The 15,402-nt window shown below is 47.0% G+C and overlaps 1 protein-coding gene across 1 annotated transcript in view; it reads right to left on the reverse strand.

The window, feature by feature from the left end:
- ANO2 (anoctamin 2) overlaps positions 1-10,065 on the reverse strand; it is a 290,309-nt gene extending 280,244 nt beyond the window's left edge. Inside the window, exons 1-3 of the mRNA XM_023749823.1 lie at positions 10,035-10,065; positions 9,305-9,489; positions 7,758-8,084 (exon numbers count right to left, since the gene is read on the reverse strand). Coding sequence (XP_023605591.1) covers positions 7,758-8,084; positions 9,305-9,489; positions 10,035-10,065 — 543 coding nt within the window. The remainder of the gene's footprint in view (positions 1-7,757; positions 8,085-9,304; positions 9,490-10,034) is intronic.
- Between the last annotated feature and the right edge of the window lie 5,337 nt (positions 10,066-15,402).

A 15,402-nucleotide genomic window follows, 5' to 3' on the forward strand; every position in this document is an offset into this window, starting at 1 on the left:
CATAGGACAGTCTGGTAAAATCGATGGACCCCTTCTTAGAATGTTTTTAAATGTGTAAAATAATTAGACAGGGTAATGAGGAGACTAAATATATAGAAATACAGTTATCAAAACACTTATACAGGCCTAACCGGTTTGGCTCAGTGGATAAAGTGTCGGTCGACTCCGGTCAAGGGTACATGCCGGGGTTGCGGCCTCAATCCCCAGTAGGGGGTGTGCAGGAGGCAGCTGATGAATGATTCTCTCTCATCATTGATGTTTCACTCTCTCTCTCCCTCTCCTTTCCTCTCTGAAATCAATAAAAATATATTTAAAAAACAAAAAAATTATACTTAAGTATATGATGTAGTAATATGTGCTTCTTTATCAACACATTGAATAGCAAGACCCAGAGCACATCTAAAGATTGCTATTATTCCGAAGTAGTGATAATTATAAATGCTTTTAGATATTTGTGCGACAACTATAGTGTGATATAAATCTACGTATGATTTCTATTGGTGACAAACTTGGAGGAACTCACAGTAATATAGTTTTGTGCCTAATTATCCTTAATTAAAGTACATGCTAAGTTTCAGTTAAATATTGGTGAAAATAAAGTATAATTTTCTACAGACCAAATTTATGAATTCTATCCCTGAATTCTATTCACAAAACCTATAAGGTTTAAGAGCCTCTGATGTTACCACATAGACCTCAGGACTCATTAGATATAAGATATATAGAGACACCCTAATGAGCTGACATGGGTAGCAGGGAGACCCTGTCTACAGTGAAGAACAGGGGACCCAGAACCATCCTTACCACCTATCAAGCAACAGAAATGACCACTGGGCATCTCCAGACCTCGAGGCTCAAAGAAAGACCTTGCCAGGCACTTGGCTCCTCTTCAGCCAGTCAAGCTCCCCACTCAGACTATATCGAAGTATATTTCCTTTTCTTGCAAATAAACTCTTGCATGCTTTGCTGCCAAAAAAAAAAAAAAGACCCTGCCATATGCAACACACACTTCAGCTAAACCTTGCACACATGCACAATCCTCACCTGCATCTCCACTCATGGAGGGTGAATCCTTCCTGGGGACCTGATAAGGGTAGGAGACACAGCCAACCCACTCACTTCTTCTGGAACCCTGAGCATCTGGGTCAGGGAGAGGGAAGGTGATTTAGCCAAGAGCTTCAAGGCACAGGTAAGACTTCTCCAAGTCACCCAGACCATCAGTCACTCTCCCAGAACTCTCTTCCCACCTCTTTACTTTAGACCTCATTCTGTGATTCTCTGTGGTCAGGTTCACGTCCCCTAATAGACTATGAGATCCTTAAAGGCAGGATCATGTCTTATGCACTTGTGCATCATCAGTGCTTGGCCCAGGACGTGGCACCTATCGGTGCTCATAAATGTCTTCTAAATGAGAGGCAGGAGAGAGGGGGCCAGAAACGGAGCCTGGAAGGTCTCCCTGGTAACTGCTTTCTCTGTGTTTGTCTAGGAGCCCAAAACATCTAGCACTGCCATGAAGAGGAATGATTAGAAGGATGGAGATTAACTGTTCCCTGGCCGGCTCTTCATCAAATACAGAGAGTGAGGTAAATAATAGTAGTAATCACGAATTAAACTCAAAGTATTTAACAGCCAGCCTAGGATATTAAGTCAGAACAGGCACTGGCCATGGATCCCCTGACAGTCATACCAGAAGCACTAGTTAGACATCAGTCTCCTGGGAAGACAAGCTAACCACAAGGAAAACAGACCTAACAGAGGAAGTCAGCCCATCTTGACTTAATGGTTTGCATAGACTCTCTATAATCAATATTTTATTTCCTTAAAGCAGCGATTTTCAACATTTTTCATCTCAGGGCACACATACTAGTAAGCTAATTACTAAAATTCTGCAGCACACCAAAAATAATATTAATTTTTGCTGATTTGACAAAAAATAGATATAATTTTTATGCATTCACACCAGATGGCTATTGTTGTGTTGGTTGTTGTCATTTTTTAATTTGACAGTCTAAGGGAAAAGAGGTCAGTGCTCAGTAGTCAGGTATTGCACATTTTAAAAATTCTTGCGGCACACTGGTTGAATCGCTGCCTTAAAGTATGAATTAGCAGCATGAGCTTGTACAGGTCACATCCAGTTCCTGCTCTCTGATGGAATTCAAAGAAATGTCAAGGCCTTCTAGCTTTAATACCCTATGATCCTGTTTTCTCGTACCTCACAGTTTGCATCTGGTAACAGAAACCCAGCAAAACAAACAGCCAGCCAAGCTGGTGCCCCGGCCGGAAGTCCTTCGCCAGGCCCTTCAATGACCCTTGCCCTCCACTGCTATAGGGAGGACACTGGCAAATAACTGAAGCCCAGAAACTCCTTCCAGCCCCTTTGGAGGGATCTGGAGACCACGAAGTGAAGGCCTTGAGAAAGAGCCACACCCCGACACACCTCTAGTCAAACCCTCGGCCTGCTTTTCACTCCACCTTATGGCCAGATTCTTTCATAACGTGGGCAGTGCTTATCTCCAAGGCTAGTTGACTACGTAGCCCAAACGCCATCCCTGGAGAGTCATCTTCAGAGACTAAGGGGAGCAGTCGTTAGGAGACCTAGTTTCAAGGGACAGCCCTGGTCCTCACCAGCTTGACAAGGCACTTGGGTTTACTATGACAAGGAAACAATAGTTGCTTAATCACCTCAGTGGGGTTGCCAAGAGCATTAAATGGGAACACTGAATGTCAATTTTTAAATAGTAAACTCTTTGAAAAGGGAAATAGATATTTAACCCAGGTTCAGGGTACTTGAGCTCCCCTCCTTGCCTCTCTCTGTATCCCCACCCCTAGATTTCCTCGAGGCCTCCCCTCTGAGATCAGATCCAGCCAGGCCTGGTGGCTCTGCTCTCTGCTCTGCCCTGCTGTGTGGCCCCAGGGGCAGGGGCTGCTGGGGCTTTGTTTTTTCCCTAAAATCCCTTGGGGCAGGCGAGAAGCCCAAGGCTCCAGCATGCTGCTTCAGTGGGACAGGAACACATCCAAGGCCAGGGGGAAATCATGGTATTTTCCCCAGTCATTAGCACAAGTCAACAGCAGCGTGACTGCTGCCCATACTCTCATAGGCGTAACAGCCATCACCAAGAAACAGTATGGACTGGGGCATCGTTAAATTCCACATCTGTATTTTCTCTGCATGTGCTACAGCCTTTCCTAAGAATGCAAATCCCTACCCCATTCCAGAGGAGGAAACAGACTAATTTTATTATGGAGTCAGCAGGGGTGTGGGGACCCTTGTCCCATAGAAATACACCACTCCCCTCACTCCAGCTCCCAACAGCCAGCTCGTAATGCCTGAGGCAGAGCGACGACAGAAAGACTTCCAGGACACTGTCACCCTAGAAAACCAAACAGCAAGGATTCCCTAAGGATCAGGAAATTTCCTAAGTCCTATTTTCCTAGCAAAGCAGTTTGAGAGCTTTGCAGACACAAGTTCTATATGGGTCACAGAGAAGACAGCAGCGGGGGGGAGGGGGGGTGCCCATCTCCACACAGGTGGCCCTCATCTGCCAAAATCAGCAGTGAAGAGGCAGGGGTCTCTGTCATCAGCAATGTCTTTAAATGAAATTCTAATCAAATGGCAGAATGTAACAAAATACATAGGAAAACTACTGAAAAATACTGAATAGTCTTTAAAATATGAACATGGACAATGCCAATATATGGAAATACGCACACAAAATGAAAAAGTGAAGCACCAAATGGAAGATAAGCACCAATTATCATCCTCTCTATAGTGCGCCAGTAGCAACTAAAGTCAGAAATGAATTCTGCAATATTCAGAGATTGGTGGGTGCAAAGTTCCTTCGATCTATAGGACTGAGTGAGTAATGTTTAATAGGTCTCTCATAGAAACCCATTTTTCTCCAATTATCTTAAAATCAAAGTGAACCTAGAACCCAAAAGACAACCCACCCTAGAAGGGAGGGGACCACTGAGCAGGAGGGGCCTCGGCACCTGCTCTCCAAGCTGCCACCAGGGCCAGTCAAGCAATGACCCCGCTCCTGTGAGGTGCCAGTTCCAGACTGCTGCTCAAGGCCAGAGGCTGAACATCCTAACACAGAGAAGAGTTGCTCAGACCCCAACAGGCCCCCAGAAAGTTGTTCAGACCTTCACAGGTCCCAGTTAATGCACCTCTAATCTGTATTTACCAACATGGCATGAGGAGATGGGGGGTGGGCTGAGAAGATCATGAACCACCGGCCCTGAAGGAGGTGACTATTCATTCTCAGTCTGTCAGTGGCACACAGCTGGATAATGTCCATTATCATTATGGGAGTGACGAGGTAAATTGTGGGGAGGGCATATTGTTCATCCATTAGGAGAAAAATGGATTAGATGCATGTGTAGAATGTGAATGGTCTGAAAAATATAGGGCTAAGAGAAAAAGTGGGAAACAGAATGGACTACGGAGCACCTTATATAAATTCATAATGCACACAGTGCTGAGAAACTGCCACCAGCAAGAGGAGCCTAAGGGGCCATGACCACGAAATGCAACATGGTGTCCAGGATGGAATCCTGGGACAGAAACATCACAATGGGCAAAAACTAAGGAAATCTGAATAAAGTATAGATTTTAGTTAATGATAATGTATTGATGATCGCTGTCAAAATTTCTTACAATTTCCAGACAAGAGGGTTCATTAATAGTGTATATGTACCATATTAATGTAGACGTTAATAATAGGAGAACTGGGTACAGGGTATACGGAACTCTGTCCAATTTTTCTGTAAATCTAAAACTGTTTCAAACAATAAAGCCCATTTTAAAAATGAAAACAAAAATACATAAAGCAAGAATGACACTACACATTTCCCAGAAACACAAAGCATTGGAATTATTACCTATGGAGTGAGCAGGCAGTGAAGAGTGAGGGGAGGTATTTAAATAAGTATGCAGACCAATGATAATAATGCACCATGATTGAGAAGTGCAATGAACTCAATTCTTTGCATCAGAGGTCCAAAACTAATAACAATAATACATTTTTAGAAGAGAGAGAAAGAGAGAGAGAGAATACAGTAGGTCCTGATGGCTACATGAATGTTGGGAGCTCTGATGACAGAGAGGGAACCAGGGAAGTTGAAATAGCCCTAGAAAGGAGGAGTTAGGTAGACTTTGAAGGCAGGGGTGGGGACTGGGAGGGAGGAGTTTGGTGGTTACAACAATCCAGGACCCACTCCACAGCCCCGTCTAACATTGGTCAGTCCTAATTCCCAGCCAAAGCCAGGAAAACCCAATAGCAACTAAAATAAAACATGCTGGAAGGCTGCAGAGATGGACAGTGATACTATTAGTAGTAGTAGTAAAAGTCAACAGGACAGTTATATTTTAATTTGAGATCAACAACAAATAATTTTTTAGTATAAGTATAGCCCCAATATTGCATGGGACACACTTATCCTAAAAAAATATTTATTGTTCTAAAATCCAAATTTGACTAGACATCGTGAATTTTTATCTGGTAACTCTACATAGTAATAATAGCAAATACTGTTCTAGATACTTTATTTTTTGTCTTGTTTCATATTCATAACAACCCAATGAAGGATGCATTGTTATTCCTACTTTATAGACGTGAAAACTTTAACTCAAAAGGATCTAGTCACTTGCCCCAAGGTTGTGCCTGGGATGTGAACATCTGTACTCTGACTCCAGAGTCCACGTCTTTTTTTTTAAACTTTATTGTTGAAAGTATTACATATGTCCCCATTTTCCCCTATTGACCTCTCCCATCCCACCCTCGCCCCTTACCCCAGGCCTTCACCACCCTATTGTCTGTGTCCATGGGTTATGCATATATGCATACAAGTTCATTGATTGATCTCTTTACCCCGCCCACCCTCCCCTGCCTTCCCTCTCAGGTTTGACAGTCTGTTTGATGCTTCTATGTCTCTGGATCTAACAGAGTACACATCTTGAGCACAATGCTTGCCAACTGAGCAGGGAAACAAAGTGGGGCCTCCACACCCTGACACCTACAGGCAGGTGTATGTACTGCAGCCTGGCCACAGTGGTAGTGCCAAAAGTTCTCTGGCACTCAAAACACAGGAAACCTTCCCACCAGACCCTAATCAGAGGCACCAAGTGAGCTTTCAGTTTCAAAAAGTGTAAATCAGCACCCTCACAACAAGGGACGCCAAGCAACCCTAAAAGAGAGCGCTTTCCCTACACTGGTGGAAAGAATAACAGGAGAAGTAGCTCCTGACTTAAGGGTCTGGATAAGCAGCATGAGTCAGCACAAAGAAGGTCTGAGTCAGGCCACATGCCATCCTGCCTGGGGACAGAGAAATGCATGAATGACCTCTGGGGATCCCTTCCAGTTTGGGGACAACCTTAACTTGATTCTCACAAAACAGGTTTCTGATGAGAATGGCACTGCACCCCTCAACATGACACCTCTAAAAAGATTCACAATGAGTATTTATTGAGCACCTACTATGTGCCGAATATTGTGCTGAATGTTCTCATTTCCCTGGTCTAATGATGGGACATGTAAAACTAAAATCCATCGGGGTGTCTATTATTTTGTAGATGAGGAACCTGAGACTCGGGGAGGTCACTTACTTATTCAACTAACATGTGTTAAGCACCTACTACTTTATTGTTTAGACTCTGTGTTAGGTGCTGGGGATACAGCAGTGAACCAAACAAGACCCCTGTCTTGATGGAGCAGGTGGGGCACAGAATATAAAAACAAATAAACCTCTCATGTTATTTCAGGTAGCGGGGCTAAGTGTGATGAAAAGAAAAGCAGGATCAAGGAACAGAGTGAAGGGGCTGTGGTATTCTAGCTAGGATGGTCAGGGAAGATGTGTGGAAGGAGGCAGCATTTGAGCAGAGGTGTGGAGTAAGGGAGTGAGTATGCACAGGTCTGGAGAAGGGTACAGAGGCAGAGAGGACAACCAGTGCAAAGGCCCTGACGTGAGGGTGACCAACACATACAAGATAAGGCTGGTGGGCTGGAGCAGGTGCAGGAGGATGGGAGGGGTAGAAAATGAGTTTGGAGAGTATGGTGATAGCAGGTCATTTTTCAAGGATCACTGTGGTATGGAGAAATGGATGGGTAAATGAATTTGTAAATAAATGAAGGGATAGATGGATGGGTAGATGGATGGATGGACAATAAACAGATAAATTTTCATGGATTACCTTAGGATGGCTACTGCCCAGAGGTGAGAATATATATAACTCACATGTTTAGTTCCCAAATAATCAACTCAGTTGATTCAGTTCCCAAATAACCAACTCCCTCAGGGGTCCCACGCAAGCACATGCCTTAGTGAAGTAGAGCCTGTATACTGGAATTTTGATCCATAGTTCAACAAGAAAACAGGGTCTTCATCCCAAAGAAACCATTACAGAGAAGGCCACAGGATGGGGCCTGAGAACACCAGGAAGAAATGTCCTGCCTTCAGTCCTTACCAGGCTGACTCCCACACAAGAGCCTGGCATGCGAGCACATACACACACACACACACACACACACACACACACACACACACACACCTACTACCTGGGATCCCCTAGGTAGAGTCACTAGATATACCAAGACCCTTCCTCAAGTCCTTGGGCAAGAAAATCGGGTTTTTCCATCAGAAAAAAAAATGCCACCTTTCAGAACAAAGCCAAGGTTCCCTACAGATGACACTGGTCACCTGGAGCCCAGCCCTGCAGGGTCATCCCATCCCACAACCTTGTGACACCTGCCCAACCTCACCTCCACGTCCTTCTCAAGCTCCAGCCCAGCCTCCATCAGGTTGTGCTCAAACTCCTCCCGCTGCTCCTTCCTCTCCTCCTCCAGGGCATCCAGCCGCCCCAACTCAATGTCACGAGAGCCCCCAGCATGGGGCTCCTTGCCAGTCTCCCCATTGGAGATGATGGCCAGCGACTGGCCAGGGGAGCTGTGGCTGGGATGCGCCCCGCGTTTCCGGTGGTGGTAGGCCAGCACGTAGTCGACCTTCCTTTGGTTGTCATGGAAGTGCATGCGACTCAGAGGGGCCTCCGAGGACACTGACTCGTTGGCATCCAGGTAGTTGTTGACAACCTGGCCAGAGAAAACAATAGAAATAGTGAGGCCTGGTGAAGAAGATGTGAGAGACAGAGGACGCAGACCTTACTCTGAGCCCCAAAAAATGCACTAGGAAGCAAGCCCCTTAGGCCCCGAGGCCCCAACTGCCCCAGTGAAAGGACAGGGTGGCCTAAATTCACCTGTCACACCCACCCCACACAGCCCTCCACCCCCTGTCCACAGCCCAGACATGGGTACCTTCACACCTGCTCCAGCCTTCATGCACACATGCACGCTCACATACAGACTGCACACACAGCAGCAAACCCATGCACAGCCCCACCACCTGCCTCCAAACACAGAGCCCCAAACCCACTCCTGCACATGCACACAGTCACTCACCCAGCTCTCTGCACCAGCACTCCTGCACACACTCCCGTGCACACGTATAGTATATCACCAAGTGCACTCTGACATGCACACAAGCTCTCCACATGCACAGTGGCACACCCACCTCCTTGCAAATCTACACCACGCATACACACACACAGAGTACTCACTGGCAGATTCTCTGGATCCATTGGAACAAAGGCCAATTTCTGGTCACCTGGCTCACCCCCACCTCCCACCCCAAGGGAATTCACTGTACACTATGCCCCTCACAGCCCCACATTATCCTCTTCCTCCTCCTCTCCAGCCACTGGTGGCAGCAGGGGACTGACTCCTGCTCCCGTCCACCTGTGGAGATGGGACATTGAGAGAAGAGGAGAAAGAATGAGGCGGAGCAGAGGAGGGACCTGCCTCCCCTTTGGGTGTTTCCCTGTTTATTACTGGCTTGATACCCAGCTGCCTCAGCCACCTGAGAGGTCACCTGGGCAACCAGGCACAGGGGAAAGCCTCCAGAGCCACCACAGCAGAGGTGGGAGGGGAGCTGTGGCGTCTGCAGACCAATAGGTGGGATCACTGGACTTCTCACACCTCCTTCTTCCAGTTCCTCTGACCAAAAGACTCCAGCATGGCTAGGACATTACACTGTCATGACTTACAGAGAAAGGAAAGGAAAGGGGGCCTAAATAAAAACCCCAAGCCTCTCTCTCTCTTTCTCTCTTTCTCTCTCTCTCTCTCTCTCTCTCTCTCTCTCACACACACACACACACACACACACACACACTAACACACACACACACCTGCCCCCTAAGTGAAATTTCCCCAGTCACGAGGCTCCCCTTGGCCATCCCCCCAAGCCCACTACTCACGGAGCTGCTGTGGGAGCTTTCTTCACCGGACAGCTGGCCAGAATCTCGGTTGGAGCTGCCCTGCAGACCTGGGGCTGGGGGACCCGGCACCTTGAGGTATTGCTGTCCTTGTTTGGGGTCCTGGCCACTCCTGGCCACTGCACGAGGGCTCAGCCTGCGTGGGGAGCCAGGGAGCAAGGGGATGTCTGTGAGAGGAAAAGACAAAACAGGCAAAGCCACTTCAGGTGATGGGGAAGCCAGGACACAGAGGAGCTGAGGCCCTGAGGGAGAGACACGGTGGGTGGTCCTAAAAAATGGGCATGTCTCCTCAGAGCCTTGGTAATCCAGGGTCACACTGGCCATGGGGAGAAGAGAGTGGAGAAGGGGAGTCTCGCTCCACTACACACACACACAAACACGCACACACACACACACACACACCACACACACACACAGAGCCTGGAGCCACCAGCAGGAGCCCCTGTTGATGATCGCTGTCATAATCTCTTGTAAGTCCCAGACAAGAGGGTGGCATCATGGGAGCCAGGGTAGGTGGGATACTGTCTGGAGACACATCTGGAATTAATTCCAAAAACTTAGGCTGAGGGCCTCTCTGGGGGTAGCCAGACCAGCCAGCACCACTCCTGGAGGAAAGAAAGAGCAAGGAGAAACCAATGGTGGGCCCGCTGAGGGCAGGAGTGTCCTCTGACAAAAGAGCAGCCTCCAATGTCCTTGAGGGGTCCCCACACACCTTCTGGCTCCACCAAGGCCTCAGAGCTCATGGTCCTTCCTCAATCCTCCCCAGAGCAGCCCTTCTAACAGCAGCACTGCAGTGCTATTTCCAAAGACTCCCAGCAGCACCCTGGAGGGAGAGGAACCCAGTGGGTGATGGAACACAGCATGTTAGAAGTGGGGGGACTGAGAGATGAAACACTCCAACTCCACTCTGCACCAAAGTCCCAGACAGGGGCCACAAGTTGCCAGGGTCTCACAGCTGATCACACTCAGTCTTTTCCCACCTCTGAGGAACACTGTCAAGCAGAGAAGCATAGTCCAGTGCACCTGGATTTGACCCTCAGCTCTGCCACCTGGGCTGAACCCTCAGCTCTGCCACTTGGGCTGAACCCTCACTCTGCCACTTGGGCTGAACCCTCACTCTGCCACCTGGACTTGACCCTCACTCTGCCATCTGGGATGAACCCTCAGCTCTTCCACCAGGGCTGAACCCTCACTCTGCCACCTGGACTTGACCCTCACTCTGCCACCTGGATTTGACCCTCAGCTCTGCCACCTGGGCTGAACCCTCACTCTGCCACCAGAGAAGCATAGTCCAGTGCACCTGGATTTGACCCTCAGCTCTGCCACCTGGGCTGAACCCTCACTCTGCCACCTGGACTTGACCCTCACTCTGCCATCTGGGATGAATCCTCAGCTCTGCCACCTGCACTTGACCCTCAGCTCTGCTACCTGGGCTTAGACTTCAGCTCTTCCACCTATACTTGACCCTCAGGTCCGCCACCTGGGCTGAGCCTTCAATTCTTCCACTTGCAGACCCTGCGACCTCTCTGAGCCTCTTTCTTCAACTGTAAAGGGAAGAGAATCCCAAATGTGCAGGATTGTAATAAGTATGAGAACTAGAGATGTGATGCAAAGTACCCAGGACAGTCATTAGCCTATGTGTGTGCAACAAAAGGTGGTTATTATAATTATTCTCATTATTTTCATTTAAGTTCTGTGTGAACAGAAATTACACCTTATACATCAAGCTCGGCCCTTAGCCCCTGCTGAATGAGTGAGTGAATTAATTAATTAATTAATTAATTAGCAAATAGCGGCTCTTCCTAGGTCTCTTGAAACAGAGCTCTGGCCAGTTACCAGTTTGTGGAGCAGCCCCTGTGTGCATGCTCTCTGCTGGGCAGTTTCAGTAAGCCTAGGACATTGGTTTCTGCACCTGAAAAACTTAGCATCTTTCATGCAGAAAACACAAGTATGACCAGCAGAGTTAAGCTTTCATAATTTATTTCTATATTGTGGGCTCCAGTCCATGTTGTGGGAGACCAGAAAGCTAGGTCAAGGTAGGCCTCCAGAGGAATTAAGCCTAAAGCTAGTTTTGAAGGGTAGGTGGCTTCTGGAAGACACACCCTAGAGACAGAACATAGAGGGCAAGAGTGGGCATGCATGCTGGTGGTGCAATAGAGTGGCCTCCAGCTCAGGACATCAAGGGAGGGGCTTCTTCATTGGTCTTTGGTCTTGCCTCATCCCTCTCCCTCATGCTTTTCTGCACGCTTGCCCTCCAACTAGTCCAGGGCAGAACTAAGAATAGGACTCCACACCCCAGGGAAAGCCTGAAGACCTCCAGATGCATGCCTCACAAGCCAAAGACCATCCTGATGTGTAACTGGGCAGGTAACAAAGGTTACCTGTACCAAGCTCATCAAGGTCCACCCTTCCTTCACCACTACACTCACATTCACAATTGTGACTCGGGAAAGCTCAGATTCAGAGTCAGCCCAAAGCTTTAGTCAAACCACTATCCAGGAGCCACCATGCCTTAAAGGTGCCACCTGGGTTTGAGGCTGGCCTCCAGGGCCCCCCTGATCATCCTGGCTGCTCTCTCTGCTTGTACTCTGACACAGACATCACAGCTGGGTCCAACCTCCACCATCCCACTGGCTGCAGGTATCTTAGGTTGTGCTACAGAGGCAGATGAAGGAACAGGAGCAGAGATTTTGAGAAACAAATAGGAGACACTAAAGTCAGGGAGAGGCCCAAATCTAAAAGAAAAAAAAAACAGGCAGAGCTTGTTTTTAGAGTCCTGTCAATGCCTGTCTATAGATTGTCTCTTCCCTGAGCTGCCCCAAGGCCCCTCCCCACCTTTGGTTCCCCCATATTCTATGCCTGCACCTTCCCATCCACCATCAGGGCCTTCGATAGCCATTCCTTCTTCTGGCTGTTGGCTGTCAAGGATAAGAAGCAAATTTATAGCCCATGCTGACATCTTGACATAATATGAGTGAAAGCATTTTGAAATCTCTTTTTTTTAAATTTTTAAATCTTTAAAGGGCCCTACAGATGTTACTAGCCCTGCATGTTTGCAGGGGCAGAGGTCTTAGCTGAAGGAATCCTCTCTGAAGGTGGGCACTGGTACACTGTGCTAGGGGAAGGGAGGGATGCTGAAAGGCAGCAGTTCTTCCTGGGCTCTTCAAGTCATGCCATCTCTTATACAGTTTGGCACAAATCTTTAGGGTCACAGCAAAGGCTCGGCGCTTGGAGGGCCCTTGGAGTAGGGAGAAAGATAAAACAGGATGTGGAGAACTTGTTAGAGAAAGGCTCGGAAGCAGGTGATGGGGGGGAAACTGGAGCAAAGGGACCAGGTGACACAAGCAAAAGGAAGCTAGAGAAAGAGCAGGAAGTGGATTCCCCAGACCTGGAGAAGGGGAGGGGAGTCATCAGGTCCTGAAGAGGTTCCCAGAACTTCCAGGATAGAAGATCAGGAGAAGTTCTCCAGAGGAAGCTGGACTTCCAGGCATCAGGGCTTTCCCTTAAAGTGTCCCTCATGGCACCGTTACTCTCATTACTAACCACTGGCAGGTGCAGAGTGCAGTGCCCTGAAAAATCAGGCAGCCTCTGTCACGAGCCTTTCAAGGCCAGGGCTGCCCCGAGGGGAGACAGAGCATCCAAACTCCTTTAGGACAAGAACAAGACTCCAAGTGGGGATGGTCCTACCAACAGGCAGGCCTTCTTGGGAGCTTCAGAGAGAACCAGTCACTTTCAGATTTTGAAGGCACTCACCCTGGCCTCTCCCCAAGCATCTTACCATGGACAGATTTCAATTAGGATCAACACTTACTGAGGTCTCCCCCTGCTTCCCTGCACGCATTTGACCCAGGAAAACAGCCTACATTTGAAACTCCAAGCTCAAAATTTGGATCCAACGGCCCTGCTGATCACCCCTCCTCTTGCCCCATAGGTCCTGCTAAAGCCTCTGTACATGGTCAAAGAAATCAGGAAAACCCTCCAGTTCTCTCCACACAAAAGGGATCATTTCAAATCTGCCTCTTCAGCTCTGCTTGTCTTATAGCCTTGGCTCAAGAATAGCCCTCTCTTTGTGAATAAGTGTTTTCAAACTGCGCATTATTCGTGCTGGCCAATCCATGGAAACAACCAAAGTTTTCTTCTATAAACAATTGGATAAAGAAGATGTGGTACATATATACTATGGAATACCACTCAGCCTTAAGAAAAGATAAAATACCCCCATTTGCAACAACATGGATAGATCTTGAAAGTATCATGCTAAGTGAAAACGTCAGACAGAAAAAGTCAAGAACCATATGATTTCACCCATATGTGGGATATAAAACTGGAAGTAAAAAATGAACAAACAAGACAAACAAACAAACAAAAATGTAGGCAACAGTATGGTAGTTACCAGAGGGGAAGAGAAAGGGGAGATATTAAAGGAGATAGTAAAGGGTAGAGGGAGTATCATATAGTTATACACTTGAAATCTATATAATTTTATTAACCAATGTCATCCCAATGATTTTTTTTAATTTAAAAAAAATTTAAAGAACAGCCTTCTCTAGCTTCATGCTCAAATATCTCTTTGCTGATGATGATCCTACCACAAGTTCATTTTTACCTTGAACCTGGATAAGTATGAATTTTCTGCCACTAATCCTACTCCTCTCAGATCCTCTTCGATCCTCCCAAATCCTTTACCCTCTTTGCACACTACAGCTAGTACTACCATTTTGAAACAATCTGATCAAGTTACTCTCATTCAGTGGATTTTCCTCCTTCTTAGGATGAAGACCAAACTGTCTTATATGGCATACAGGGCCTTTCACAATCTGGGCCCTGCCTACCTGTCTGAACTGCTTCATCTGTTTACACCCATCCACAGCCTGCTTCACTGGCCCTCTCCTCTTGCACACACCATCATCCATTCTCCAATCACAACTGGACATTTTTGGGAGAAAGGGTAAAATATTTATAATCTTTCACATCTCTATTCATTAATGCCAAAACATTTTATTTCTCAAGCACTATATAATACTTTGGAAATACAAGGCCAAATAGAACCTGGGCCTTTCCACCAACCCCTAGGTGCTCACAAGGAATGAGGATTAATAAGGAAGGAAGATAGATTCGTAAGGAGATAATTTCAGGAATAAGAGAAGAACAAAGTCGGGGTATGAACAAGGACCTATAGAAGCAGAAGCCCTCGGGTAGAGCGTCTCAGAGTACATGAGTTTTGAGGTGCATCTAGAAAAGTAGGCATCTTCCAATGGGCAAGGTAGGAAAGGAGATTCCAGGGAGAAAGACAATAATTTGCATGGACCTTTGCAATCAGCCACTGAGCTTAGCTGTTTCAGATCATCAACCTCACAAAGCAGAGTGCCTGCCTCCTCCTGCTCATTTTCCACCCACATAATCCCATTAGTTTCCAACTATGTGGTGGGATTTGAGGGTGGATTTCAGGAAGGACACCTCTGATTTAAGTACATACTTTTAAGGCCCCTTACCATATTTACTGTCAACCTTCCCAGTATCAATCATTTGCTAGTCACTTTACACACACACACATTCCAGAAAGACTGAACTACCTGCTTCAAGGAGGTGGCATGTGGGGAAGCACAGAACTTGGTTGGAAAGTTTGTAAAGAGGAATCTCCAAAAGGTCAGGGGCCTCTAAGGGGAGCTGGCTGAAGGTGGCAACCCCTGCTTTGACATTTCCAAACAAGTCTGAGCCCCCAGGTGGTTTACTGGAATCTTTATGCTTAGTCTTCAGATGCATGTGTCTTCTCCAGGATGCTTACCTTATTGATAGTATCTAATAGTTAATTTTAGTTCAAGCTGCTGTTACAATAAAAGCCTAAGGAGGCAGGCGAGTGGGGGCTGTTTGGTTTCTCAAGCCAAGCAGTCTCTTAGCCCTCTCTTTCTTTTTTTTTCTTCTTTTTCTTAATATATTTTATTGGATTTTTTTACAGAGAGGAAGGGAGGAGGGGATAGAGAGAGTCAGAACATCGATGAGAGGAGAACATCGATCAGCTGCCTCTGCACACTCCTACTGAGATGTGGCTGCACCCAGGTACATGCCTTGACTGGATCGGA

Source organism: Myotis lucifugus, unplaced genomic scaffold, assembly GCF_000147115.1.
Source record: "Myotis lucifugus unplaced genomic scaffold, Myoluc2.0 scaffold_10, whole genome shotgun sequence".
Lineage (NCBI taxonomy): Eukaryota > Metazoa > Chordata > Mammalia > Chiroptera > Vespertilionidae > Myotis > Myotis lucifugus.